Here is a 14,533-nt window from a genome sequence, read left to right as displayed (position 1 = left end):
CTACTCAGCCAATGCTTTAAAAACAGTAAGACTGTAATCCAAAATACTCAATTTTTACTATGGAAAAGATATATTTCTGTCTAAATTTTGGTAAATAGTTAGAACTTGCTTTTCCCTTTTGCTGTTCTGGGATATAAGAATATATTGGGATTTTTTTTCAGCTTAGAACATTGAAATACATAATTTTGCTCTTATCCCTGGAGGAGTATCATTGCATAAAATATAGACAAGCTGAACTAAAAATGTGTTTCTGTCTGGAAAGCAAGCATATCAATTAGTCTTTTCTTTTTTCCCTCCATCTAATTGGAGCTCTTGAGGCTGATTCCTCCCAGGAGTAAGGATAGTGCTTTTTCCAGTAATACATGCTGCAGAACAGAGATGGGATTTCTTTGTCTTCCCAAGGCAAATGTTTTTAAAAGCATTTGCTTCTGTATTTTCTATGCCTCTAGGTTTTAGAAGTGCAACAAGTAGGCTGAATCTAAATAAAGCAGAGATAGCAAACATTTCAGAAGATGTCTGGGATGCAGCAGGTACTTTGAATACTGCATATATTCTTAGATCATGTTTTTATAACACAATATCCTGTGCATAAAAAAATAATTCTATTAAATGAAGGGCTGCCTTTTAGTATTTACATTAGAGTGGTTGTTTGAATCGTATTGGTTTAAAATAAACAGTGAGGAATGCCCAAAGACAATATTAATTTTTCTTCCTGTTAACAAAAAGAGATCTAAAGGTAGGTGGGCTCCTGTTCCAATCCTGTCTGCTCCACATTCCTCTGAATTATTTGTGATTATGATAAGAATCTCCCAGTTCTGGGTGAGGAAGTCCTTTCCAAGGAGGCTTGAGTGGCCTTGTGGGTCCCTTCCAACTCAGGATATTCTGTAAAATGCACATTCCTGGGGCTGGAATGAGCAAGTTAAAGAGAAGATATTATTTTTCATAGGTTTTTTTTCTTGCTTAAATGCCCCTCCTGCTCAGAACCTCTACACAATTCTTGACTTGGGTCTGGTGTGTTCAGCCACGAGATGTCCCTGGAGGCCAAGGCTGTCATGGTCACATCATGTGCTTGACTAAATCTTTTCTCCATGCTTTGCTATTTTTAAAGAGCGCAGGATGTTGGGCTGTGCTGCTGATTGCTTTCACCCATCAATAGGTGCCATAAGGTTAAAGCTAAAAATAGTTGACAAAAGAGTGATCAGGATGGCACAGCAGAGCTGCCTGCAGGGTGTGGGTGCTCTCTGCCTTCCCCTTCTCAGCCGTGCCATTGACCACTGTGCTCCTCCATCCTGCTGCTTGGGGGTGTTTCAGTCATCATTTGTCTGAAAAAATTCACCAGCCACTCTCAGAGGGAAGGGAATGGACATGAGACACCTGAGATTTCTCAGCAGAACAGATCCCTGTGAGAGCACATGAGCTTCATTAGCCAATGATGTGACTTAGGTTATGAAACTGGCCTCTGTGCCAGCCTTTTGCAACAGGATTTTGGTTCCCCAGCTTATCCTGGCTCTTGGAAGTGTTGGGATGCCTTTACCTTGGCATTGCCAGCGCTGCCCAAGTGGCACAAGCAGCAGTGGGGTGGTGTCACTGTCCTGGGGCTGAACACCCAATTCAGCACAGAGCTGGACACACAGAGGAGCTCCACTCACAGGTCAAAGCCCCAGGGACAGCAGGGCTCTCTTGGTAAAAGTTTTCAGATTCCTCTTTGGGTGGTGTTTTGGTTCTGAGCTGGGTGTCCATCGCTGGGTTGTTTCCAGCCCAGGCACACTCCTGCTGTCTGTGCCATGCAGGAAGGGTGGCAGTGCTTGTTTCCCTTGCAGAAGCAGGGTGCTGGCTCCTGAGGATAAGCTGGGGAACCAAAATCCTGTTGCAAAAGGCTGGCACAGAGGCCAGTTTCATAACCTAAGTCACATCATTGGCTAATGAAGCTCATGTGCTCTCACAGGGATCTGTTCTGTGTTGCTCAGCAGCCCCAGCCCTGCTGGCATGGATTTGAGTGCCCAAATCCTCTAGGTGCCTTTACAAATCTCCCTTAAATTTTCAGAGGTGCAAAGCTGTTGGTAGAGACTGAATGAGTGGCTTTAGCTGCAGCAGGCACCTCCTCACTGTCGGGTGGGTGGCCCAGATGTGTGACCAGATGTGGCATGTGGCTCCTGTGACACAGCCAGCAGCACTGAGCCATTCTCCAGCAGGACATTCAGAGCAGCCCACGGGATGTTTGGATGGAGAGCAGCAATTATTCTGGATGTTGAAACACTGAAACCCAACCCACAACACCCACTGAACATGGGGAACCTGTGGCACTGTTGGATTCAGCCAGCAAGGATTTTGTAGCATCTTAAATGCTGGAGGATTGAACATTGTTGCTGTGGGAACTCAGCTGTCTTCTTTAATCAAAACCCATGAACATGGGAAGTTCAGGATTGGCCCAGGAGGGAAAGATTAAATTTTTTTTTAATATGTGTCTTAATATATGAATATGTTTGAATGGAAACAGCTTTTGTCTTGAAGCTGATGCTGAGCAGCTTAATCTGCCTTCTGCTCAAACACTGAAAATAAAGATTGAAGGGACTGTGAGATATTTTTAACCCCTCCTCTGCCTGCAGGCAGGATGGGCTCTGCCTGTCAGTCCTGACAGGCTTGTTCTAAAAAGCCTCTAATAATGGGGATTTCACAATCCTCCCAGGCAGTTTATTTCGATGTTTCACCCGCTGCCCTTTTAATTTTGGGTTTTTTTCTGGCTGCCCAAGCACTGTTTTCTTTGCTGTACTTTAAGCTTGTTACTCCTTGTCCTGTGTGCAGCAGCTCAGAGAAGAGCCCTGCCAGGCAGGTTTTCTGTAGCTGCAGACTCACTTCTTCCCTTGCTTCCTCCTGCCCTGGACTTCAACAAACTCAGTCCCTTCAATCTTGCCCCGGTGTCTGACAGGGGCTCGGGCAGGGCGGTGGCACTGCTGGGGTGACACTGGCACTGTTAGCGTTCAAAACCACATAATCATGGGGGTTTTATTATTAAAGAGCTCTGGGAATCGGGGTATATTCAACCCAAATCTGATTCCGACCATACATCCGAAATGATCATGTTTTATACTCTATCGTTCCACAACTTTCATGTTAATTATTAAACTTATATTGTTCTATTGCCTACATAAATTTAGCCCCTCTCTGAATTTCCAACATAGTTTCTCATTATTCTTCTTATGGTTATATAATAATTACATTTAATTACTAAACAATAAACACGTCTAACAATTATATAATTTATCATACTGCAGTTGATCTGGGAAAGCACAAAGCCTAACATTTTAGATTCTATCTTTAACTTTTTCCAGGGGTCCACTATCAACACTGTGTGTGACTGACACTGTGTGACACTGGCACTGTGTGACACGGACACTGTGTGACACGGACACTCTGTGTCACTGACACTGTGTGACTGACACTGTGTGTCACCGACACTGTGTGACACCGACACTGTGTGACACCAACACTGTGTGACACGGACACTGTTTGACACCGACACTGTGTGTGACTGACACTGTGTCACTGGCACTGTGTGTGTCACTGACACCGTGTTGTCCCACCGGGGCTCAGATCTCCCCGGGTCCCACCTGCAGCGGCTGCCCCGAGGCGGGAGGATCAGGAACACCCGAGGGAGGATGCGGGGATGCTCCAGAGGAAAGGCTGGAGCTGCTTTGGAGCAATCCCAGCGCTCGGAGCCGCTCACGGCTCTTGTGTGACCTCTGCTGTTGGCTCGGAGGGACTCTCAGCATTCCCACCACGGATCTCTCCCATTCCCCACCCACATTTGCATTTAGGAGCGATTACATATTTTAAAAAATCCCAATACGCCGCGGAAACGCACCGGTCACAGTCACAACGACAAATCCTATTTATTCCCCTTAAATGCAATATCAAGGATTCGTTTTTTGCCATCGGGATTTGCCGTGGGTATGGCTGTGTCTTTATTCGGCTCCGGATTAATTTCTTTTAAGCAGCTGGGCAAGGGTGATAGAGGATTTAAAGCATCTCAAAGAGTCCTAAGTTCTCACAGGTTCCATGAAAATTGGGACTGGGGTGAAAGGAGTTAAAAAGAAACAGCAAAGCCAGACTAAGGCTGGGGCTGGGCCCGGTCAAGGGAACACCTCAGGACTTTCCCTGTTTTTTGGTTTTCTGGGGTTTTTTTGTTTTTGTTTTTCGTTTTTGTTTGTTTGTTTGTTTGGTTTTTGTTTTGTTTTGTTTTTTTTTAAATGGATTTTCTGGGATAGTTATCCATTCTGGATAATAAATCCATGCATGACCCCAGAGATGTTACATCCGCCAAATTTACCCTGAAGTCAAAGCAGGTGGGTTGAAACAAAAGCAAAAGCATTAGGACCCCAAAGTGGCAAAAACTCTGGAAAAGTACTCCAAATAAACACTTGGCTCCTCATAAAGATGTGTTTGGGATGTGCCTCCTGGGCTTGGGGTGGAGAGGAGATGGTTTATTTTAAATATTTACATATTAAAGTATATTTATGCTACTAACTATGCTGCATTAATAGTACCCCTTAAATTTTCTCTGAATATGTAAACGTGTACTAAAAAATACCTCATAATATGTGAAAATCCGGTCATACAAAGTAAACAAGAAATAAAACATCTCCAAAAAATGTGGTTTATGTATCATCTGTTCTATATTTACTATTAAAATGTAATAATAAGCTGCTAAAAGCACACACAGAGGCAGTCAAGTAGGTCTTGTGCGTTTCTGCATTATAACAACTATATTTTGTACATAATAAATAACATATATGGCAAATATAATCTTTGTAGCAATAAAATGTGGATACAAAAAGCTCTAAATCCATATTAATGAAGAAAATGCTGTTGAGTTGGCAGTGTGAAATATAATTATTAAATGTCTCTAGTTGTGTGCATGTAAAGATAAATGTGCACAAACACCTAGACAGGGTGAGTGTGTGTATTAGAAGAAACACATGCCATGTCCCATATAACATTTATTAATCTTCATCATAATAAAATCTACTTTATATATTTTTGAAAAAAAATCAAAAATGTAAATCTAGCCTTTAAAACAATATGAAAATATGAATTTTAACCTTTAAATCACATCGTTTTATACACGTGTCTCTGGGTGAAAATAAATCCCTTTTGTATAAATCTGTGCTGAGTGTGTACATAGGGGCTGAGCACAAGAGCCACAGGAAGCGTTTCAGGGTTATTAAAACACAGCTTGGTGCACAACATATACTTTATTTTTAAACTCAGACCTTTACCTGTTAATGATGGCAATTTTTAGAAGAATCTTCATGCAAAAATATTAGAAACCTTTTTTAATTTTTTTCCATATGCTATATGGAAATGAAAAATTAAATTTCTGACTAGACAGAAATTCTGAGAGAGAGTGCACATGTGTGTGTATACATACGTGTGTGTGCATAATATAGAATGTGCAGTAAAATCAGACTTTTACAGTAATAAAATACATAATTTGGAATATAAAAATATTAACCTAGATTATTAAATTCTGCTAAGTATGCTGTATGAAAATATAACAGAGTTTATATCAGTGTATACAACAGTATATGGACATACTACATATATATATATTTACATATATATATGTAGAGTGTATATATACATATAGATCTATATATTTTTATGTATATAAACTCTCTCTCTCTCTCTCTCTCTCTATATATATATATATATATACACAGTTTATAGACACCCAGAGCTACATGGGCACACTGGTGAGTGTGTACATATATTAGGACATCTCTTATGCATAATTCAGACCTAACAATAAAATATTTTTGTGTGTATTAAAAAGTTTTATTCAAGTAGTAAATTGTGGCAGCCTAAATGAGATACAGTTATTAAACTAGTAAATATATAAAACATAGAGAGAAAGAGCTACAAGGATGTGTGTGCCCACGCTGAGTTGTGTATTGTAGCAATTATAGTTTGTGCATAACATATATGGCAAAACCATCCTTTATAACAATCAATATGTATTTTTTAAAAAGTTATAAAGGTTTATTAATAAAATAAGTGCTGTTAAATGTTCTCTATGAAAGTATAATTAGCCAGTGCATACTCTATGGATGCACAGAGATGAATGTGCTTGTGTAGGTGCATGTATGTGTGGCTATTGGATCAAATACACTCTCTGTCTCATTAAAAACTTTTGTATTAATAAAGCTATTGATATATTTACAAAAGTGTACAAAAGTAGGAAGCTAAAAGCAATTATTATAAACATGGCATAAGAAAATGAAATTTTAGTTTATATATTTATAAATTTATATACACACACATATCTTTAATGTGGGTATTAAAATATACTAATTTATATTACAGCTATATATTTAAAACTAATGAAAGCATGCACACAGAGGGGAGACTGAGTCAGTGTATTATTAAAACATACATTTTGTGCACAACAGGCACTGTGTATTTAAAATGCAGACTTTTATAGGTAGGTGTGTCTATATATCATGCTCTATACCCTGCTATAAATATACAAATACATATGCACACATGTTTAATAACCTGGATACAGGAAGGGTTAGTCCTGAATTATAGTTTTTCTCTCTCAGGCTGTATCTTTATATAAACTTGATATCTAAAAGCCTGTCGTATGCTATGTGGTCCATATAAAATATTACCTATAATGGAGAGTAAAATTAATAAGTTATGTTGCATACTACAATAAAAAGTTCTCCTTGATATGCAGCATTTTTATGAATTTACTGTATGAATTTACAGTGAATTAAAACACGATCACATCTCATAATATATAAAGTGTATAATGTATATATGGAAATGGTGCTTCCACTGTACCACTTTATTTTATATATAAATATAAAATATTTTTGTTAAAATAGTAAACAGTACTAATTATGGTATAATTTGAATTATTTAATCTCCTGTAAATGCACATTTGCTGTGGTTATACCCAACCCTGGTGGCAGCTGGGATCCATCCCCTGGTGGGACAGACCAGAGGATGGGGGAGATAAATTCCCTCCCAAAAGCCCTGATACACCAAAACAAGCACACAGCTGAGAGAAGAAAAATTTAAAAGTTTATTAAACATTAAGAATAACAGACAAAAAAAAAAGATTTGGGCTGAACAGCATACAGGATGCAAACCATTTCTTGTCATACAGATAATTTGATCTATTTGTTAAACTTGTATTTAATTCTGTCTTGTGGTGTTGCCAGAAATACGATGGTTGATCACATATAAGTTTTAATATAATTTTCTTTTCTTCACATAAAAAAGTCAACAAAATAAAAATAAACTGCACATCTCTATTGTAAAATTACCTGCAAAAATAATTTTAAAGCAATAATTGGGGGTATTACAAACCCACAGAGGCAAGATATTCAAATGAGAGGGGTCTGAACTGATCCCATCCCTGGTGCTTGCTCCGGCTCCTCCCCTGCATTCTGAATTTCTTACTTTTGTGGATTCAAGTCAGAAATTATTTCCATGGTGCTTGGTTTAGTGACTTCACCCCCCCTCCTCTGCCACGGGCTTTCCACAGAGAGCCCCAAGGTGCTCGGATGCACAAATCCATCTCAGTCCCACTGATTTCTAGAGGGCATTCTTTTGTAAAAAGAAAAAATCCACTTCTAAGGTTCAGCAAAAAATGAAAGAGAAGACAAGCATTTTACCAATGCTTATAGTGTAATAGAGGTCAGTGAATTATTTAGATAAGCTATTAATTATTCTGCAAATATATATATTTCTATTTTTATAAAATTACAATTTCTTATACCTAAAAGCTCCTTCATGAGCAACAAAGCCATCAGAGGTGTGATGAGCCCAGCTGAGCTGTCCTTGGGGACTGAAAAATGAGCTGAACTTCCCCTTATTTATTTTGTTATTTCAGGGAGACAACCCGGATAGTGAACTTGGGGATTTTCCAAATTTTAAGCCCACACATTCTGCCTTTTTTTTTTTTTTTAATTTTTAAAATTTTTTTCCCAGGTGAGCTTTTCAGAGCAGCCAGAGTGCCCAAGTCCCACGGGAACTGGGGAGAGCCCAAGCCCCACGGGCTCCTCAGAAATTCCCCACCCCAGAGGAGAGGCTGCGGCAGCTGTGACACTGCAGGGCTGGGATGGGACAATGAGGAGGCACCAAGGTGGCTCTGGGACTGCTGGGCAAGGCAGAGCCAGGAACCTTGTGCCTCAATAAACCTGACATCCAGCCTTCAACCGCTTCCCACCCCTTCCCTGCCCTAAGAAACAAAAGAATTCTCTTTTTCCTTTCCCAAGCTGCCATTTGCTCGTTACACAAAGTTTTGTGGTCACAACCCGCCCTAGCAGTGGCACCAGTGACCTCACCCTGCTCTTGGGGCAAAATTCCCCTTTGTGGGGGTGACTGGAGCCTGCTGCAGTTTGCTGTGTGCTCACCTTCCCTTTCCTGAGGGAACACCAGGGCCATTCCCAAGGGGCTGCAGCAGAGACCCACCTGTGCCAGACCCTCCTGACCCTTCAGTGCCTCCTGCTGACCCTCAGGGGATCACTCACTGCCTTTCAGACCTTCTGCAGCACACGGAAACTCCATTTGCTGCACAAATGGGCAAGCACTGCACCTTACAGGACACCAACAAGCCAGGTATGTTTGTGGAAAAATACTGGAGAAATGCCATCCATGCAAGGGTGCTTTAATGCTGACCAAAATGCTGAGCTCTCTGCAGCCATCTCCTCCTGAAGCATGAATAATGATTTAATGGAATGAACAACGTTTGTGTTTGAAAATAAAGTCAGAACGCTTAGAAAACTGAGAGCAAAACGTAGCACCATATTTTCCTCACGTTACTAACTGTATGCAGTACACAGAGCTGTGTACAGGATCTGAGCTGTTTATAACAAAAAAATTCAGCTGGAAACAGATTCTAGCAGCAGCAGCAGACTGGAAATTACGATGAGTGGTTTTGTGTTACATATTATTTTTCTGCCATTACAAAATGTTGTAATGTCCAATCAATAGTTGACTAAGATCCATGTTGTGCTTTGTCCCTGTTAAACAGTTTCTTTATGTGTTTCTGATGAAAAATAAAAAAAAGTCTCTCTTTTTCAGTAATATGGAAAATCCTGGAAAGCCATATTACTTCCATAAAAATTTAATTTAAAGCACAGAACATGCCAGTGTGCCAGGCTTAAAATTATGGATTTAAAAAAAAAAAGAAGAAAACGACAACCAACAAACCCCTAAGCATTTCCTTTCTATACAATAATGGAGAATATATATCTTTGCTATATATTTTAAACATGGAATAGCTTTTTCTTTTTGCTATATATATGTCTTTCAAAATACATTGTCAGTATTTGTACTTGAAAAATACTGTACAAAACGAACATACTATAATTATTCTGTATAAACTTTATACATTTTATAATATCTATCCTTTTGGTCTAGAGTAAACACTTAGATTGATCGGATTAACCACAGTATATGACAACACCATCCCCCTCTGAAATACACCAGTGTCTCTTACATTCATTTTTCAGAAGTCCACTTTATATTAGAACATACATGTTCAAAAGCAGTTTAAAACAATGAAGTTCAGAACCATCAGTTCATGTCACACTCAAAACAACAATCACTAAGAAAAAATGGGCTTTGCAAACCAGTGACTTCTTCTAACTGAATAAAAGTGATTTTTTTTTTTAAACAGCAAGATATAATCCACAGAAAATATATTACAAAACGTGGGAAAAAACCAACTGAATTTAGGTATTTATTCAACTTTTAATCACAAAATGGAGTAACTAACTGAAAACAGAAAAGCCCCTCTGATTTCAACATCAGACCTGATTTGACGCTATTGAATTTTGTTCTCATTTTCAACCAATGATCCTGCTCCTCACACGTGTGCTCCCCCACGGCAGGGACACACCAGCATGGCAACGTGTCCCAGCTCATGGGAACGTGTCTGGGACTTTTGGGAACTCCTTGTTAAAGACATGGAGGCTGCTGTTGGGTAGGGAACCACCCCACGTCCACGGGGAACATCCGGGCAGCATGCACGCAGGATTATTGCTTCAGGTACAGGCAGTGCAAGGAACACACTCTGTGCTCTACCAACAACTCCTACCTACCTACCTGGGGTCCGTGGAGAGAAAAGGAACCTTAGCAGCTACAGAGAAGCCATTATGGGATCTATCATGAGTATAGCTAAACTCAGTCTAACAGCACTTTTTAAATCTGAAGACAATTATTACCAAAACTTAAAAATACAACGAAAGCGATCTATAAATTAATAGTTCTGCAGTGTAGTACTAAATTATTATTTGTGCACTTTATTAGCATGTTAACTCTTCTGATTAGACAGACTTAAAACGATAGCTTGTTACTCTCGAAAAAAAACTGAGATCTACCTTTTTTTTCTTTTTTCTTTTTTTTTTTCTTTTTTTTTTTTGTAATTTATGCTGGGATCTTTCCAAGTAAATCAGGAGGATGGAACTGATTACGAGAACGTAAAACCCCTACTCTGAAGCAGCACTGAAGGAAAAAAAAAAAAAATATATATAATAAAAAGCTTACTATGGCGGTTCTCAACAGTCCAGGTAAAAATGTGGCACCCTTTGAAGAGGGCTGATAAAAATGGGAAGTGCTGAGATGCGCACGCACACGCACAGCCACGCACATGCACACCCACAGACACAGACCTGGGCACACACGTGTGCACACACACACACGCAGGGACACGTACACGCAAACAAAAAGAAAAAAAAAACAACAAAAAAACCAACGTTAAGTCAGTTTTGTTTCTGCTTCTGGTAAAGTGCTGAAGACAGAAAGGTTGGTTTGGGTGCGGTGCTATCAAACAGGAAACACATTGTCCATCTAGTCAAATGCCAACCCGCAACAAAGAAAAAAAAAAGAAAAAAAGAAAAGAAAAAAGGAAAAAAAACCCCGAAACACCCCACCTCCCCCACCTGGGATTTACAGGGGGCCGTGCCGAGCTTCGTACTTGGCCAGGACGTTCTTGCACTTGCCCAGCTCTTTCCGCAGGTCGGCCACCTCCTGGCGCAGGGCCGAGTTCTCCTTCTCCAGGAAGGAGGCGCGGATGGCGATCTGGTTCTCCTTCAGCCGCCGCGCGTCCCGCGAGCGCTTCGCCGCCATGTTGTTCTTTCTGCGCCGGGCCCAGTATTTGTCATCCTGCTCGTGAGACACACAGAGAGGCAAACAAAGGTGTTACACTTGGCTAGAGGCAGAGCTGCCCACCGGGAGCCGCTCCGGAGCGCGGCGGCCGCGGCGTCGCCCGTGGCACGGCGGGACCGGAGTTACGGCTTTGTGTGGCACAATCCACCCTGGCAGCGCAGGTGCCCTCACATGCTTCTGTCAAAATGTTTACACTAACCCCCTCATCCTCCTGACGGGGAATTCCTCCCAGGAAAAGTGAAGCAATGTTCTGGAGGTACAATCCATCTCCCATCTAGGCTGACCTAGTTAGCACATCCACCTCCGTGTGCCGTGACTCACCCTGAACAGCGGCTGCAGCAGCACCAAGTTACCTCTGGCCCTGCTCAGCGCTGCCAGCCAACACCTGGTCCACTCTCTGTGTTGCTATCACCCATTTCATCCACTGCTCTGCTCTTTTTTAATGTTCAAAGCACTCTACAGAGCCCCAAAATGTTCCTGTCTGCACCACTGTCGCCACAAGAGGATTCCTTGGCACAGTGATCATGGCTGTTCTGGGACCAACCACAGAGATTAGTGCAATAGGCTTTGGCTGAGGAAAAAAAAAACATTGGACAGAAATAGGTCCACTACTCCCTGAGGTTTCATAAGCTAACACATTTCCCAAAGTGTTATCCCTGAAGACTTGCCTCTGGATTACCTTCCTGCATTGGTGTATCAAAGACTCCAAGTAAGGACTGAATTTCACCTGATTTTTCCACTCTTCCAATGAAGTGGCCTTCAGCAAAATGGCAGTTTTCATGTTGCTTCGTAACTGAATTAAGTTCTAGAATTTTGGAACAACTCAGGAAATACAAAGAAGGTAGAATCTCTTGTGAAAAGCGAAATTCTGTCCCTGCAGAGTATGAGTGATGCAGCCACTCAACCCTCAAACTCTGCCTGGCCAAGTCACAGAGTACAAACTCCCTCTTTCTCCATCCTAACATGCTTCCATTTCCCCGTGCAGCTCCCAAGGACCAGGGCAGGACACCCAGCTGCTCCTCTGCTGCACTGAGCAAACATCCATCACTCCTGGGTCCTTGTGGCCAGCCCAATCCTGCTGCTCTGCACCTTCTGCTGCTGCACAAGGCACAGCAGGAGCAAAACAACTGCTGCCAGGAGGGCTCTTGAACTGCTTTCTATCAGTTTGGCTCAATAAAGAGTGCAGGAATGCTGATCTGGAGCCAGCATTATCTCTAAATGGCTCTTCACCTGTACGTAGATGGGCCCCAGCAAAATCCTCCAAAAAAACAAGCATGGAGCAAAAAGCTGTGACCCAAATCTTGTTTATAATTTCCCATCTCAATTCACTCCATAAAAATCAGCTTTAAGCAATTTATTAGTGTGCCACCTAGGCTTCATCCCTCTTTATTTTAACAAATTGCTATAGCAAATCCCTTAATCCAGGCCTGAAAGAGGTAAGGCTGGCATTTCCAAATCACATGCAGCCCAGAGACGATTGACTGCTCTAATCTGCTTACCCTCCCCCAAAACCCAGAGGCTCCACATGCCAGGGCAGGAGCAGCACTTGGGTCAAGCACTCTGAAACAAGTCAAGGGCAAGTGATGGGATGATCCTGAGGGAATGAGAGACCCTGAGCTCCTGCTTCACTCCTGTGCTGCACTGCTGGGCTCCACCTCTGGCCAACAGCTTGCCAAAAGCTTGCTTTGATGAATAAGGGCACCTGGGAGACGTGACAAAGGGAGAAACTCCAGCCATTCCTGCAGCAAACACCTCTCACTTGGGCACTGCACCCCAACAGGCAGCAGAACTTGCCCAGGTAAGCAACGAGGTGCAGGCAAAGCTTTGAAAGGAAAGCTGAGTGACAGCAACCTGAACACGACTGCAATTGTGATTTCTGTGCTTTTAACTCGCACCACAGCATGCTTAGGGATAAAAATAGCTTCTTTCCCTAATGCTATCAATCTGGTGCAAACACATGGCATCCCAGGCTCCCTGCACATGCAGCCAGGGATTCCCACTGCCTCCAACAGGCTCTCAGGCTGCGTCCCTTGGGGGCAGTAGCAACAGCAGAATGAAATTCTGCCCTGACTGCCTCTGATAAGAGATCCTCTTGGAAAGCACATACCAGGAACACAACTTTGCAAATAATATTCAGAGTGTTTGATAACCTGGGTCAGTTGATTAATTTTCTTGCTATCTTCATGCACTTTGCTCTTCACATCTCAGAAGCAGTGAGTGGCACAGACTCTTTCTTCTAAAATATTGATGTCATGTTGTGTTTTACATATTGTATTAAAACACACCTCTCAGCAGAAAAATTCTGTTTTCTTCTGTTTTCCTACCACTTGTCTAGATTCTTTCACCTGGATTAGTGAATATATATTAGTGAAATAGCTTTTACTATAGTGTTCTCATTCATTATTAAACACAGAACTACAGAAACTTCCCAATAAGACACAATATACTTCAGTATGTCATCAGGGTCCTCCATTCTCCTTGAAGGATTCACAGCCTGTGCTGAATAGACAGAGGATGAAGAAAAAGGAAACATGAATAGAGACAGGATGAAGAAAAAGGAAACATGATCAGGCTGTTTCATAAGTGGGAAATATGGGACAAAGCAAGCTTGTCCAAGGTCAAGCAGGAAGTTTCTGGCATACAAAGGAAATGAATACTGAGCTCATGAATTTCAACTGTTGCATAACTAATAAGGGACATCCTCCCTTCAGTCTCATCCAGAACCCTGAACACTTTTATTCTACAGCAAACTCAGATTTACACGGAAAGATTTCCCTTACACGACAAAACAGATTCATGCTCCAAATCTGTACTTCAGTGAGCAATGTCAGAGACCCTGCAGGAATCACCTTGTCACCAGCTCCCAATTACCTTCAGGTCATCTGGGATGAAGACTTTGCGAGCTTTCTTAATCATGGGCTGGGGTTTCAGCTCCTCCTCGGAGAACTTGCGCTTGCGAGGATCGAACATCTCCTGGCCAGGAATGCTGGACAGAGCAAGATCTGCAGGGTCAGGCTCGTAGCCCACAGGAACTTGGATAGTCTCAGGATCAATGGGGCTTGGTGTGTTCCGGTTTGCTGGCAAGATCTGACCTGCAGAAATACAGGACAAATACAGCTGGGTTAGGAAAATATGGTAATTGTAGTAAAGGGTTCTAGAAGATCTCTAGATATTTTACTAGCAGTAATTATTTCAGCTTTCCCTTCAGATTTGGTATCTATGCTTATTAAATATTAGGTTGTCCATTCTGCAAGGTGCATATTCTGACCCAGACGTGCTCATGGCCTTTATTTTCAGAATCTGTTCCTAACTCTGGTTGCTAATCTTGGATTCCAATGTAACATGACTG

The 14,533-nt window shown here is 41.6% G+C and overlaps 1 protein-coding gene across 1 annotated transcript in view; it reads right to left on the bottom strand.

The window, feature by feature from the left end:
- Positions 1–7,067: 7,067 nt before the first annotated feature.
- HLF (HLF transcription factor, PAR bZIP family member) overlaps positions 7,068–14,533 on the bottom strand; it is a 35,969-nt gene continuing 28,503 nt past the window's right edge. The window contains exons 3-4 of the mRNA XM_074554772.1: positions 14,056–14,276; positions 7,068–11,181 (exon numbers count right to left, since the gene is read on the bottom strand). Of these exons, the coding sequence (XP_074410873.1) occupies positions 10,966–11,181; positions 14,056–14,276 (437 nt within the window). The 3' untranslated portion in view covers positions 7,068–10,965. The remainder of the gene's footprint in view (positions 11,182–14,055; positions 14,277–14,533) is intronic.

This window comes from Zonotrichia albicollis, chromosome 19 (genome assembly GCF_047830755.1).
Source record: "Zonotrichia albicollis isolate bZonAlb1 chromosome 19, bZonAlb1.hap1, whole genome shotgun sequence".
NCBI lineage: Eukaryota > Metazoa > Chordata > Aves > Passeriformes > Passerellidae > Zonotrichia > Zonotrichia albicollis.
Note: the sequence above shows the minus strand (reverse complement) of the source record. Positions and strands in the feature narration are given on the sequence as shown.